The sequence below is a fragment of the Cydia fagiglandana genome, chromosome 19, assembly GCF_963556715.1.
Source record: "Cydia fagiglandana chromosome 19, ilCydFagi1.1, whole genome shotgun sequence".
In the NCBI taxonomy this organism is placed as follows: Eukaryota; Metazoa; Arthropoda; class Insecta; order Lepidoptera; family Tortricidae; genus Cydia; species Cydia fagiglandana.
Genome location: NC_085950.1, coordinates 2,998,180 through 3,014,605, shown reverse-complemented (window position 1 = coordinate 3,014,605; position 16,426 = coordinate 2,998,180). Strand labels below are relative to the sequence as shown.

The 16,426-nt window shown below is 39.7% G+C and overlaps 1 protein-coding gene across 2 annotated transcripts in view; it reads left to right on the top strand.

Annotated features, from left to right (window-relative positions):
- The window catches only part of LOC134674025 (coactosin-like protein), an 82,718-nt gene that overhangs the window by 49,924 nt on the left and 16,368 nt on the right, over positions 1-16,426 (top strand). Inside the window, exons 1-2 of one of the 2 annotated variants that reach the window (XM_063532072.1) lie at positions 11,441-11,860; positions 15,054-15,136. In XM_063532072.1, the coding sequence (XP_063388142.1) occupies positions 11,537-11,860; positions 15,054-15,136 (407 nt within the window). In that variant the 5' untranslated portion in view covers positions 11,441-11,536. Of the gene's footprint in view, positions 1-11,440; positions 11,861-15,053; positions 15,137-16,426 lie in introns of those variants that run through there. The other variant, XM_063532073.1, reaches the window with a different exon arrangement.

The following is a 16,426-nucleotide window of genomic DNA, read 5'->3' as shown; positions in this document are numbered from 1 at the left end:
GCCGGATGCTTGTTTGCCACCGACGTAGTATATAAAAAAAAAAAAAAAAAAAAAAAAAAAAAAAAAAAAAAAAAAAAAAAAAAAAAAAAAAAAAAAAAAAAAAAAAAAAAAAAAAAAAAAAAAAATCTGGATCTTTTTGCGGTCGGTAAACTACAAACTCCATACATTTGATAAGCACAAGCGACAAAACCAACCGCAAATAAAAATGCATCCGTGGTAACAATAGAATTCGCAGGCGTCCATGGGCTACGGTGACTGCTTACTGTCAGGCGAGGTCGTCTGCTTGTTTGCCACTGACGTGGTATTAAAAAAAACGCCGATATAAGCCTCATATTTTAAAACAAAGTTATTGAATCTTTGGGCAGTCGGCAGCGCGCTTGTATCCACCCTGGAGTTGCAGGCGTCCAAAGGCTACGGTAACAACTTACCATCAGACGGACTGTATGCTTATTTGCCACCAATGTGGTATAATAAAAGAAAAACCCCTTTACGGTTGGTAAACTACAAACTCCATACATTTGATAAGCACAAGCGACAAAACCAACCGCAAATAAAAATGCATCCGTGGTAACAATAGAATTCGCAGGCGTCCATGGGCTACGGTGACTGCTTACTGTCAGGTGGGGTCGTCTGCTTGTTTGCCACTGACGTGGTATTAAAAAAAACGCCGATATAAGCCTCATATTTTAAAACAAAGTTATTGAATCTTTGGGCAGTCGGCAGCGCGCTTGTATCCACCCTGGAGTTGCAGGCGTCCAAAGGCTACGGTAACAACTTACCATCAGACGGACTGTATGCTTATTTGCCACCAATGTGGTATAATAAAAGAAAAACCCCTTTACGGTTGGTAAACTACAAACTCCATACATTTGATAAGCACAAGCGACAAAACCAACCGCAAATAAAAGTGCATCCGTGTAAACTATTGAATTCGCAGGCGTCCATGGGCTACGGTGACTGCTTACTGTCAGGTGGGGTCGTCTGCTTGTTTGCCACTGACGTGGTATTAAAAAAAAACGCCGATATAAGCCTCATATTTTAAAACAAAGTTATTGAATCTTTGGGCAGTCGGCAGCGCGCTTGTATCCACCCTGGAGTTGCAGGCGTCCAAAGGCTACGGTAACAACTTACCATCAGACGGACTGTATGCTTATTTGCCACCAATGTGGTATAATAAAAGAAAAACCCCTTTACGGTTGGTAAACTACAAACTCCATACATTTGATAAGCACAAGCGACAAAACCAACCGCAAATAAAAGTGCATCCGTGTAAACTATAGAATTCGCAGGCGTTCATAGGCTACGGTGACTGCTTACTGCCAGGCGGGGTCGTCTGCTTGTTTGCCACTGACGTGGTATTAACAAAAAACGCCGATATATGTCTCATATTTTAAAACAAACATGATGGGCCTTTTTGCAATTTCATAGCGGATGTTTTTGGAACTAACTAGCGGTGTCCACTGACGAGGCGCCACTAGCGACATCTATATTGTTAAGCGAATCGATAGTCTGTCAAGCCGGATATGTCAGAAGCAATGTAAAGCAAAATAAAGTATGGTAACCCTAGGAAACGAACATCGAACATCGATGAAATGTAAACAAAACAGCTCCACAGATAAGATATAAATGACACACGATTTTCGAACTATTCAAACGTAGTGTTGGTAGCCCACGATTTTTCAAATTTGCCGGTTTTTTCTACTGACTAGATTTGCTTGACCAAGATTAATTAACTTACCATGAACCCCCTCTGACTCTGCGGACTTTTTTAGAAATACTCAGACGGCTGCTCATCTATACATATCATAGCGGATGGTTTTAGAACTAACGTTGCGCATACATACAGTCGCCCTCTGGCGGGGCTAGCGGGGATTTTTGGAACTAACGTTGCGCACATACTGTCGCCCTCTGGCGGGCCTGGCGGGGATTTTTGGAACTAACTAGCGGTGTCCACCGACGAAGGCGCCACTAGGGATATCTATTCATTTAAACGATTCAACAACTCACATACAAAGTGGAGACATCTATTCATTTCATAGCGGATGGTTTTGAAACTAACGTTGCGCATACATACTGTCGCCCTCTGGCAGGAGAATTTTAGAACTAACGTTGCGCATACATACTGTCGCCCTCAGGCAGGGCTGGTGGGGATTTTTGGAACTAACGTTGCGCATACATACTGTCGCCCTCTGGCGGGGGCTTTTTAGAACTAACCTTGCGCATACATACTGTCGCCCTCCAGCGGGGCTGGCGGAAATTTTAGGAACTAACGTTGCGCATACATACTGTCGCCCCCAGGCAGGGCTGGTGGGGATTTTAGGAACTAACGTTGCGCATACATACTGTCGCCCCCAGGCGGGGCTGGTGGGGATTTTTAGAACTAACGTTGCGCATACATACTGTCGCCCCCAGGCGGGGCTGGTGGGGATTTTTAGAACTAACGTTGCGCATACATACTGTCGCCCCCAGGCAGGGCTGGCGGATAATTTTGGAACTAACGTTACGCATACATACTGTCGCCCTCAGGCAGGGCTGGCGGGGATTTTTGGAACTAACGTTGTGCATACATACTGTCGCCCCCAGGCAGGGCTGGTGGAGATTTTTAGAACTAACGTTGCGCATACATACTGTCGCCCTCTGGCGGGAGAATTTTAGAACTAACGTTGCGCATACATACTGTCGCCCTCAGGCAGGGCTGGTGGGGATTTTTGGAACTAACGTTGCGCATACATACTGTCGCCCCCAGGCAGGGCTGGCGGGGATTTTTGGAACTAACGTTGCGCATACATACTGTCGCCCCCAGGCAGGGCTGGCGGGGATTTTTGGAACTAACCTTGCGCATACATACTGTCGCCCCCAGGCAGGGCTGGTGGGGATTTTTAGAACTAACGTTGCGCATACACAGTGGCGCCTCTAGCGGGGAGTAGAGTGAACTAACCAGCGGCGCATACATACTGTCGCCCTCCGGCGGGGCTGGCGGATGTTTTCGGAACTAACGTTGCGCATAGACAGTGGCGCCTCTAGCGGGGAGTAGGGTGAACTAACCAGTGGCGCCATCTAGCGGCGACCTTTGGAACTAACGCTGCGCATACACAGTGGCGCCATCTAGCGGGGAGTAGGGTGAACTAAATTGTCACTACCTTACGCATACATACTGTCGCCCTCTGGCGGAAAAGTTCTGGTCCAAAACCGGTACAAACACACTACTGACATCGGTATACGAGTATGGCATCCGTTGACCGGCCGGTTAGATATGATAATATAAAAAAAAAAACATTTATTTCAGACCTTGGTCCATACACTTACATCGAAAAACTAACTAAATTTAACTTAAAATAAAGTTAGGTTAGGTTGGTCAAACTCTAGGTATTTCCTAACCTTATTCCTCGTCCTTTAACAAGATGTAAAGTCTAGACCGTAATCCTGGCTAAATATAACCTGACCCCACTTAGCCAACTCCGGCCTGGCGCGCCGCCAGCTCGGGGTTCGAGGTCGGACGATGCAATTTTAAAGTTTAAGTTACTGAAATATGTACTTTAAGTTATTGAAGCGCTGGTGGCCTATCGGTAAGAGCGTGCGCTTGCAATCCGGAGGTCGCGGGTTCAAACCTCGGCTCGTACCAATGAGTTTTTCGGAACTTATGTAGGTACGAAATATCATTTGATATTTGCCAGTCGCTTTTCGGTGAAGGAAAACATCGTGAGGAAACCGGACTAATCCCAATAAGGCCTAGTTTCTCCTCTGGGTTGGAAGGTCAGATGGCAGTCGCTTTCGTAAAAACTAGTGCCTACGTCAAATCATGGGTTTAGTTGTCAAGCGGACCCCAGGCTCCCATGAGCCGTGGGAAAATGCCGGGATAACGCCAGGTAGAAGAGAAGTTATTGAACCAAAGAACTTACGTTGAAAATTGGGGCGGCGAAAAGAGGAATCATTATGTATATAAGATAGTCGAGTATGAAATTATGCCGTATAAATAACACTTGCACTGCATGTTCTATCAAAATCGTTGCAGACTTTTCTTGGTCTATTTCTAAATATTGACTTATGTTAGATCTCAATCACGTTCGTTAAACTGCTCTTATATCAGTGTCACCTCATTAACATTAATTAACTTATTATTATTACGGTATATAGCTTGATTCTAATCCTAATTAAAAAAAGATTTACTGATAAGCCCCCTTATTCATAAACGTTTACTAAAGTTAACAAGCCGATAATAATCGTTTGTCCCCTTCCGACGTATTGGTATGATGGAAAGAGACAAACGATTATTATCGGCTTGTCAACTTTAGTAAACGTTTATGAATAAGGGGGTTATACTCTGTAACCCCTGTATATCTAGGTACTTAAATAGGTAAGAGTAAGCAAATAATTTGTTCATTTTCGGGTAGTTCTAACATTTATTGATTAACCAACCAAATACAAAACCACCTGGATCTGTCACTGAACGACCTGCCTTTAACCTGCTCGTACATTATTTGATCATTATGTTTTTATTTTGTTTTTGGTTTTGTGTAGATTCTGTTTACTCTTTTTTAGGGTTCCGTACCCAAAGGGTAAAACGGGACCCTATTACTAAGACTTCGCTGTCCGTCCGTCCGTCCGTCTGTCACCAGGCTGTATCTCACGAACCGTGATAGCTAGACAGTTGAAATTTTCACAGATGATGTATTTCTGTTGCCGCTATAACAACAAATACTAAAAACAGAATAAAATAAAGATTTAAATGGGGCTCCCATACAACAAACGTGATTTTTGACCAAAGTTAAGCAACGTCGGGAGGGGTCAGTACTTGGATGGGTGACCGTTTTTTTTTTGCTTTTTTGTTTTTTTTTTGCATTGTGGTACGGAACCCTTCGTGCGCGAGTCCGACTCGCACTTGCCCGGTTTTTTAAAGGTACCGATTATATAAAGGTACAGTCAGCAGCAGAAGTTGCTAAGCGGGCGAGGTGTTCAAAATTACCTTGATAGGTACGCTCTTATCCTCTTCACAATAAAGTCGCGTCAAGATCATTTTGAACACCTGGCCCGCTTAGCAACTTCTGCTGCTGACTGTACATATCATTATTATTCACTTAAGTACAAAATTATTTATTTTAGATGTTTGCATTTGAAATGAAATACCAATCGGGTTAACACGAATCAGGAAAACGAACAGGATATTAAGGATATTTTACATAAACTGTAGATTATTTTACAGTGGTCATTCGGGGAAAATTATACCGTAACTAAATTTTGTTTTTATAATATAACATAGGTACTTAAGTATTTTGTTTTAATAAGCAGTTTTTTAAATAGTACATATTTTAGGCCCACTTGCACCATCCCACTAACCCGGGGTTAAGCGGTTTAACCGTCAACCAATTCCTTTAGTACCGTTTGGTAACCAAAATTTCGTAACCAGCTACAGAATGGGAATCAAGATTACGAATTGGTATTTCTTTCCCGTTTCGAAGCTGGTTACCAATTTTTAGTTACCAAACGGTACTAAAGGAACCCATTGTCAAATTGTACTGGTAACCATGGTAACTTTAGGTTTAATCGGTTAACCCCGGGTATAGTTCGATTAGTTCGTAGCTTTGTAATAGAGCCCGGCGGCTAATGCTATTGTCTATTGTTAGGTAAAACCGCACGCGCTATTTACCTGCAAAAAAGAGTCATCATTATTCTATTTGGCACCTGAGCGAGGGCTAGTCCAACGCTCAAAAAACCAGTGTAGGTGCGCTCTCCGATAACGCGCCATTGTTACGCATCTCGATGACACATTTTAGACTGGTTCTGTAGTGTTCGACTCGCCGGCACTCAGTAACCGAAGTACTGTACTTTTTATGCAGGTGGTTGTGGCACGTGGCACGAGCGGTTTTACTTAACAATAGACAATAGGATTAGCTCGGGCTCTATTAGAAACCTACGAACTATACGTGGAATGGTGCAAGTGGGCTATTGATGTAGTTGATTCTTCAGTCAACCTCAGTGATTTTTGTACCGAGACTGGCCGAAATAGCGAGACATGTTTGTACGTTTCCGTGAAAATACGATGGAAAATAATCATGCACTATATCTGTAAGTTATATAATGGGCAATATACACTCAAAGCGGAACAAGAAAACTTTCCCGGCGGAAACATTTTTCAGTTTCGACAACCACCCTACGGCGCGATTCGGGAAATGAATTAGAGATTAACTAGATACGATATAGTAAAGATATGTGACGTCCCACGGGAAAGGTACCTTATTAGGCGGTTGGCGCTTTCGCTATTATTAACGCCGCTCCAATATTATTGCGGCGCTATGCGACGTAAGCGCCAGCAGCCATAAGGTACCTTTTGCCATGGAACGTCACGTATCCTTACTATTTCATATCTAGTGATCTCTAATTCATTTCCCGATTCGCGGCGCCAGCCGCCATAAGGCACCTTTTGCCGTGGAGCGTCACATATCTTTACTATATCGTATCTAGTTAATCTCTAATTCATTTCCCGAATCGCGGCGCCAGCCGCCATAAGGCACCTTTTGCCTTGGAGCGTCACATATCTTTACTATATCGTATCTAGTTAATCTCTAATTCATTTCCCGAATCGCGGCGCCAGCCGCCATAAGGCATCTTTTGCCGTGGAGCGTCACATATCTTTACTATATCGTGTCTAGTTAATCTCTAATTCATTTCCCGAATCGAGCCGCTAGTCCCTACTTGAAGAACCCTCTAGTTTCGGCTACCCCTCGCGAGGGCAGAGGGTAGGTTACAAAGCTAAGGATAAATCAGACCTAAGAAATCAATACTGACAGACTGAAAGGGTTCGTCATGCCTAATTGTGGGGTTAGTGTAAGTTGCAGAGTTTTTAGGGTTCCGTAGTCAAAAGGGATCGCTTTGTCTGCCTGTCCTGTACCCCTAGTGCAGCCAATCTTAAAGTGTGTTCCGCGGAACCCTAGGGTTCCGCAAAGCCTCTGTTGGGGCTCCGCGAAAATATACTTGTAATAATAAGAAAAAAAACAGCTCTTCTATAGGTATATCTGGTCCACAGTGATGAACGAAAATTCTTAATTTGGGGTTCCGTCAAATATTTCGCTTGCCAAAAGGGTTCCGTCACCAAAAAAGTTTGAGAACCGCTGCCCTAGTGTAAGTGTAGGTACCTACATTTCATTCGATAACGTGACGTGACGTGACATAGGTGCGCTACGCTTATACTACACAGTACGGTTACCATCAGTTTACAAAATTACGTAATTTACTTTCGATAGGTACGTCCCGTTTGCACTAATATGCGAGTGCGAGCGAGATGTATAGAAAGTAAATTACTTTCTCGACGGCGTTTATGTCAGTGACAAACTGATGGTAACCGTACAGAGCGAGGATAGGAAAATGAAGTGATTTTTCTCCACACCAGCTCGGAAAGGCTTACTTTGCATTTGCACTTCAAAAACTGATAGCAAAGTTGCATTTTATTCACATGTGAGACAAAGTAATCAAATGCAAATTTTGAGTTGGTTTCTTATATTTGCTGGAAGAAATGACTTTTAAATGATGATTTTGGAAGATAAATATTTAATAACATTCATTTGGATTTGATATGGTTTGATTTTGTTTGATATTTTACATTTAATATTTGCTTCAGGTTGGTCACCAAATCTTGAGCGTTGCGAGGGTTTCAAAGCACGAGGGTTAAACAAAATTTGCCCCCGAGTGAAACACAAAATTTTTCACCACACCAACCGTTGGTGTGGTGAAAAATTTTGTGTTTCACTCGGGGGCAAATTTTGTTTAACCCTCGCAACGCTCAAGATTCCATTTTTCGAATCACTCGCTACGCTCGTGGTTCAATTTTGGAATCTTACGCTTGCTCGAGTATCAATATTAGCACGAGCAGTTAAACAACAACTTTGCCCCCTTGTAAAACAATAGTACATTTCGATGCTAGTGCGGAAGGTATGTCATTACTCAAAAAGTGCTACTTTACGTAGCTGTTTAGCGTGCGGAAAGTTGGTTATCTCGAACTAGTGCTTTTTACTTTTCCAATTTTTTTCAATTTATACTTGTTCCAATTCACGACTACTTATTGATGAGTGTTAATATTAGTTTCCTTTAAACGTCGTAATCAGCATAAAAACCTACCGTTAATGTAAGAATACGAAAAATATTACATATTTCATATTTAATTACTTACCTCTTCATATATATACTTTTAATATTCAATATTGAAAATTCCGTTCTTAATAAGTTGACTGAATGGAACGGAATAGCTGCCAAACGCCCATAGATATAATATACTTAAAGACGACGTCTAACCGACCTGTCACTGTTACCACTTTTGTTTAGTGTACGATTAACAATGTTTTTCTTATTTTTTCGCAACTGTATTAAAAAACGTCGTTCGATACACGTGCGGAAATGTCATTCTTCACTCGTCCCGAGTCTTGCCACTCGCCTGCGGCTCGTGGCAAGATATCTCGGTACTCGTGAAGTAATGACATACCTTCCGCACTAGCATCGAAATGTACTATTATAGGTTTTTAATAAACTCAATCTCAAACCCTCGCTACGCATCCTAGCACATCCTGAACCCTGAACCCCTAGTTTGAATTGCATTTATAGCGTGACGTGATGTACCTACGTGTGAGCGTTGTCTCGTTTTGAGTTTCCTAAAAGTTCCGTTTGGCGCGCTGTCCAAAATTCCATACAAATGAGGTCACGCAGGTCACGCTATCGAATGACAATACTAGGGGCTCTCTGTTATATGTATGTATAGTTTCGATATGTCCGTCTGTCCGTGATCGTCCTTAAACTTCGTTTTTTTTAGCATTAGAAATTAGGTAAACAATCTTGATGTGTCTTTTAATTGAAAAACACTTGACACACTTTCTTTTCTCTTAATGAATGTATTAATTATACAGGATATTGACTCTTGGAGACCCTATACATCTCTAAGGATAACTTGATAAACTATATAATCTTATAGTTCTGACACCTAGAGACATTTACACCTCTAAATATAATAGATTTTCTTTCGTGTGTTTCTTTATCTGTATTTTGTATGTAATTCGACATTAAGAGACCATATACATCTCTTAGTAATTGTAATACGTTAGATTGAATTGTTAGTTTTATTTTATAAAATTGTTGATATTATTATTTAGGCTTTTATGTAAATTCAATGTTGACGTGTAAAAGTGCCCTTGTGGCCTATTTGCTGAATAAATGTTGATGTTTGATGTTTGACATTTTAAAAATAAGTTACGGCAAATATGTAACAATTATGAATCTAATACGATCATTTATATTCTTCTGCTTTCATAAGTAATAGTTATTGATTTTTAAAAAGCGTTTTTCAATTAAAAGGCATGCCAAGATGGCTTACCTTCTTTGAAGTTCTTTCTAATGCTAAAAAAACGTACTAGTAAATATTAAATGAGATGGAGAGCTGTAATGGAATGGAAACTCACGTTGATAATAGAGTATGAACTTAGGTACTTACCTACGTACGGTTACCATCAGTTTGTCACTGACATAAACGCCGTCGAGAACGTAATTTACTTTCTATACATCTCGCTCGCACTCGCATATTAGTGCAAACGGGATGTACATAAAGTAAATTACGTTCTCGACGGCGTTTATGTCAGTGACAAACTGATGGTAACCGTACTGGTCTGTTTACGAGCTGTTTACACACTCATACATACAGTTGTTTATTTACAATATTTTAAAAGGACAGCTAGATATAAGAATAAACTACTTATAAGTAAATATTTATACGATTCATTGGAAAAAACTTTTCACAACACACTGACAGTCAATAATAATCGTTTTTATATACATCATTATCATTACTCATCGACCAACTAGTCTAGTCGGAAGTGACCCTGCCTCAGCCTGCGAAGCAATAGGTCCCGAGTTCGAATCCTGGTACGGACATTTGTTTGTTTATTTTCACCACACCAGCTCGGAAAGGCTTACTTTGCACTTCGAAAACTGATAGCAAAGTTGCATTTTATTCACATGTGAGACAAAGTAATCAAATGCAAATTTTGAGTTAGTTGCTTATGTTTGCTGGTAGAATTGACTTTTAAATGATGATTTTGGATGACAAATATTTAATAACATTGATTTGGATTTGATTTGGTTTGATTTTGTTTGATATTTTACATTTAAAATTTGCTTCGGGTTGGTGTGGTGAAAAATTTTGTGTTTCACTCGGGGGCAAATTTTGTTTAACCCTCGTGCTTTGAAACCCTCGCAACGCTCAAGATTCCATTTTTCGAACCACTCGCTACGCTCGTGGTTCAATTTTGGAATCTTTCGCTTGCTCGGGTATCAATATTAGCACGAGAAATTAAACAACAACTTTGCCCCCTTGTAAAACAAATAACTATTATAAACTGAAATAAATGTCATATACTAAGAAAAAGTGACCAAGGCCTCCAGTGCCCCAGGCTGGAATCGAACCAGCGTCCTCTGCTATCGCGGCAGGTGCCTGAACCACTCGGCCACCGGGGTCACAGAAACGTTAGTCAAATTTAAAAAATATTTTCTGGAAATAATTTAATTTGTTCAAATACTTCATTGTACAAATAACTATTATTACCAATATTTGTTACTGTTATGGATGTTATTGTGTGTTATTTAAAGTATTTATCTACGCTATGAATCGGTAAGGACATTTATTTGCGTTTCTATATAATGTCTATAACAAATGATTATTCCTGATTATTGCAATAAAAAGCGCTGCAAAGGTACTCGATCCCTTATGCTTGTAAATCTTGTAATGTAGGTACATGATACTTACTAATAGCCCCCGTTTGGCCTATTTTGTCAGAATGGTAACTACGAAACTTACGAAACCCTACACTGAGCATGGCCCGACATGCTCTTGGGCGATTATTTATACAGTGTGGAAAGATAAGTCGGGCCCTGGAGGGAAACTACCTTAAATCCTTAAGCTGGCTCATTTTACTTAAAGGAGACATTCCTTTATTTTTAAAAAGAAACAAAACTGCATTCAAAGATTTTCTAAAACTAGCTTGCCTCGTCCGGGACTCGAACCGACAAAAAATTCCAAAAAATAAAAACTCGCAATTTTATTGTACTAGTCGATACAGTTAATGTTAATGATAACATTTCTCCAAGAAAAATTAGGTCTTACACTCGTCTGTCGTACAAAATATCCATAAAATCTAATATTTAGTACTCAAGATTTTTTTAGACACGCAAAATTGAAGAAAAGAAGAAAAAATCTTTGAATGCAGTTTTGTTTCTTTTTAAAAATAAAGGAATGTCTCCTTTAAGTAAAATGAGCCAGCTTAAGGATTTAAGGTAGTTTCCCTCCAGGGCCCGACTTATCTTTCCACCCTGTATATTTATTTACATTGCCGTATTTAGAGAGGTATTATACTCGTACCTAGCTAATACCTATTTTGTTTCTAACATAGAACACAGGCCGAAAACGCGTCAAGTCAAAAACCGACACACGTCACGCGCTGTCAAAAATCTGCAGCATTTACTGTAAACAAATAATTTTTCATATAATGCACTTTTGACCGGCAAAATGAGCGACATTCACATGGAGGGGTCGCTCCACGAAGAGATTCGGAAATTGACTGAACACCAAAATAATATCGTAACTAAATTTGACGCGTTAACCAAGAACGTAGAAGATATCCGTAAGGACGTTGCTTTGCTTTCCGATAAGGTAGCTGCCTTGGAAGAGTTCGCTGTGGATCGTAAGAAGTTGAAAGTAGAAGTTAAAGTGTTAAAGAACCGTCTAGAAGAGCTGTATGATATTATGAAGGAGGCGAAGGAAGATTCTATTTCGACGAAGGAAGTTAAGGAGGTGGAGTCATGTCATTCAGAGTTATCTTCGTCTTCCAAGGTATTTATCTATTTAAAATACAGTGTGGTGACTGTAATACGGACTGTGCATTTATTTCCTAAATCTAGATCTCAATAGTGAGAGCTTTTCATATGAATCATATTCCTGGCAGATTATTTGACTTATTTGTAACATATAGGCAAAGAGAATAGATAGTATAGAGGGGTCCTATCATAGTAAATTTTGTAGTCACTGTAAATTTACTGCCTTCTATCGACACACGACTAAAACTCAAAATTAACACTTATAAAATTATCAAAATAAATGTATATATGGATAAATGATTTTATTATTTTTATATTGTTTTGACCCTTGCTCATTCACTGATATCTATATATGTGTTAAAATTGTGAAATATGAAACGGTGTCGTCACGCCATCTAGCCGAGCATAGGCCAAAGGTGTGTGTGCGCCATCTATGCGAGAATGACTTTTTCCTGATTTCCGAGGCACGTTTTTAGGGTTCCGTACCCAAAGGGTAAAACGGGACCCTATTACTAAGACTTCGCTGTCCGTCCGTCCGTCCGTCTGTCACCAGGCTGTATCTCACGAACCGTGATAGCTAGACAGTTGAAATTTTCACAGATGATGTATTTCTGTTGCCGCTATAACAACAAATACTAAAAACAGAATAAAATAAAGATTTAAATGGGGCTCCCATACAACAAACGTGATTTTTGACCAAAGTTAAGCAACGTCGGGAGGGGTCAGTACTTGGATGGGTGACCGTTTTCTTTTTGCTTTTTTTTGTTTTTTTTTTGCATTATGGTACGGAACCCTTCGTGCGCGAGTCCGACTCGCACTTGCCCGGTTTTTCCTTAGACTTTATTCATCTTATTATACGAAGTTACATACGTCTTCGATATAGGTACTTAATTGAGAAACAATCTGGTTGCAGTGAGATTTAATCGATTTTTGATGAGATCCAATTATTATTTCAGTGATAAATCATACAGGAATATGATAGGAGCCATACAGGATTTATGATAACGATCCATGATATTGTATCATGATTTCTGCTCTTAATTATTGGCCGAGCGTTAGCGAAGGTCTCCGATTCACCTTGGGCAAAAAAATTATGGTTTCGTACCCATGTCCGGATTTTCTTTTCTGCACGTCGCATTACTAAACCGATTCTCGTGAAGTTTAGTGAGCAGTTCGATAGTTAGATATAATTTTTCTGTTGTTTTGTTTATTAGAAATAGTTTAAAATGGCAGAAGAGTTTGCTGTGATAATGAGTAGGTAATTAGGTATATACTTATACCTAATGTAATGACACAACGAAATATTTATATTTGTAGGGTTTTGTACCCAAAGGGTAAAAACGGGACCCTATTACTAAGACTCCACTGTCCGTCTGGCTGTCTGATACCAAGCTGTATCTCATGAACCGTCAGATAGTTGAAATTTTCACAGATGATGTATTTCTGTTGCCGCTATAACAACAAATACTAAAAAGTACGGAACCCTCGATGGGCGAGTCCGACTCGCACTTGGCCGTTTTTTTTATTCTTATCGTGAGGCGAGCCTTTTCGCCCAAATTGTGAAACACACGTGAAATTGTGAAAATTCTTGTTTTACATTTTCTATAAATTGATAAAATAAAACTGATGTAAATATAGAATCCCAGTTTCTAAATCCAATTCTGTCTTAACCGGAATCATATTTTAACCACAAGATGAAAGATTAACTATCATTAATTACGAAAACCACCGATTACTTTACATACCTCGTATCTTACTTCACCATACTACTCCAAAATGAATCTTATTTCATACTCATTATGGTTCACTTTGCAATGCAATATTAAATACAGACAAGTCACCATGTAAATCACAAAAGTTAGCCAATAACTTTTATTACCTCGTATCTTGTCCAATTTGATTGTTACAAATGTGACCTTATTTATCATGTCATAAAGTTCACTTTGCAATGGAGATAAAGAAAGATAAGATTTATGAGAAAATAGAACTTTCACGATTGTTGCTCACGGCAAGGGACAGTGGAAAGCGAGACGAATTGGTGGGTTGTTTCATTAATTGCATAAATTTTCGTGATTTCGCTTACATAAGGTTTGTTTTAATAATTAAACAATTATTGTGACCATTGTGCGTGGTTGGGTAACGTGGTTTTCACCAATTTGCTTACAAACGTGCACATAAATATTGCAAACGAGAGCAAGTTAAATCGCGACGGTTTGCTTATAGACTTGAGTTTGCAATATTATTACGCCCCGAGTTACACACAATGTTTTTCATCACACTTGATACAAAAATTAAGTATAAAGACAAAAAACTGCTAATTGTGGCACTAGAAACTCCATAACTCCCTTGGGAAAACTCTTTTTCTATAACTCCCGCTAAACCTGCGTGCAATTCCACATTTACTGAGCGAGTGTGATGAAAAATAATAAAAATACTACCGTACAAAAAGGACACTTCCACAAAACCGAAGTTTGACAGCGATTCGGGGACGAAAAATGCTGTCCCTTTTCTGATATATCGCACTATCCCTTTCGGCTATTTAATGTTGTCAAAATCCAAGTCTATATCTGTGGTCGTACCTACAAGCAAAGGGACTTCAAATTGTGTCAACCCTAATAATTGTTCGGACTGGAGAGAATATGATGGAAAGAAATTTAATTATGCACAATTAATTTAATTTAATTTAATTATCTGTATTCAGTAGGCAATTTAAGATGTCCAAATAAGCTTAAGAGTTCAAAATTATCTGCACTTTCTTAATTTCAATGCACCGCCATTGAAAAATAGGTACTAATGCGACAGCTTGCGTGATCCTTCGCTGTATCATTTTACTTATTTGGGTGAATCAACTTTTTCTTGTCATTAGTTGCCATGGTTACGGTCTCCTGGGTCACTCCTAAAATACTAGTTTTTTCGTATGTTAATGAACCAAACTTACAACAAGAAATGGTTGATCGACCCATTTGCCTCTTTTTGGTAATGAAGTTTAAATAAATATTATAGGACTATCTTCCACAAACAAAATTTACAATTTTTTTTACAGTAGATATGGTGCTACTTTTCCGCACTAGTGCGTGAAATATCACTTTTCATGCGTATGTCAAAAGTTTAAAGGGCCATATGTACTGTAAAACGTTGTACAATACAACTCGTGTCGATTTCCCCTTTTCCGCACTTGATTCGTGAATAACTATTTCGTTTGTCTCCAGGTGACGATGACCACAGGCCTGGACAAGGACACCATCCGCGCCGCCTATGATGATGTGCGCGCAGACGGGTCGCCCACCGAGTGGTGAGTACCAAGGGTACCTACCAAGATGGGCCGAATATTGACTCTGCCTAAAACGACTACGAATATTCGGTCGAATATACCACATACCCATCTGGGGGAGCATACACCTGCCGCGTGTGTGGGCGAGGGATCCTCTCCCGCATAGGGCTATAGCAAGTGTCGTTATACCGGGATCTTAAAACATCTGACACAGATGAAAAGGCCTATTATATATACCACACAATATGTAACAGCCACACACCACACCACAGAATAAATAACAGTACTAGATACAGAAGACTCACCACAGACTCTGACAAAACGCGTCTCTTACGACAGATATGGCCGGTAAGTGGCGACAGCGCCACGCGCGGCTTATGGCTAACCGCCAAAATTGGTGTGGAACGGATGTACTTTTAGCTATCTGTTGCAAATTGAAAAGCGACGAGATCGCGAAGTGAGCCACGCCTGCTCATACCTAATTGCGAATACGTCTCAGCTAACCTAACAAGTACATACCTATCTAATCCATATCCCCTAGTAAAATTTTATCCTTATTGATTGCTCACCCCGTGAATATGAGCAGGCGTGGCTCACTTCGCGATTTCGTCGCTTTGCTACGGGTAGCTAAAAGTACATCCGTTCCACCTAGGGTTGCCAACCGTACTATATTATATAGTATTGTACTATATTTTGGCTCTCTGTACTATATATATACTTTTGGAAAAATATATAGTACGCTAAAATACTATATTTCCGATTAAACTTATATTTCATTCATATTTAGTATTTTATCTAAAAGTACTATATATTTTTTAAATGTACTATATTTTTGATGCCTTATTCTGGAAAATACTATATTCCACCAAAAAAAAGTTGGCAACCCTAGTTCCACCCCAATTTTGGGGAAAGCCATAAGCCGCGCGTGGCGCTGTCGCCACCTAGCGGCCATATCTGTGCTGATCGTAACAGACCCGTTTTGTTAGAGAGTGAGTCTTCTGTACCCAGTACTATTATTATTCTGTGCTATGAGTCATAAGCTCACAAGTACAACCAAGACGAAACGTCGTCAAATTAGTCACGCCGATAAGAATAGAAAATGTGACACTGATTTAGGCTATAAATCTTTAAAAATATCTAATAGAACATATTGACAGCTGAAATATATGGCGCTGTACTGTGTCGTAGCATTTAAATTGTTAAAAGTACCGAAACGTTTGATAACCGTCACATTCTACACCAGAGAGCCTAGCCAAGGTGACAATCGTTTGCAGATATGACAAACGTTAGTTATGGAAATTATTAGAGATG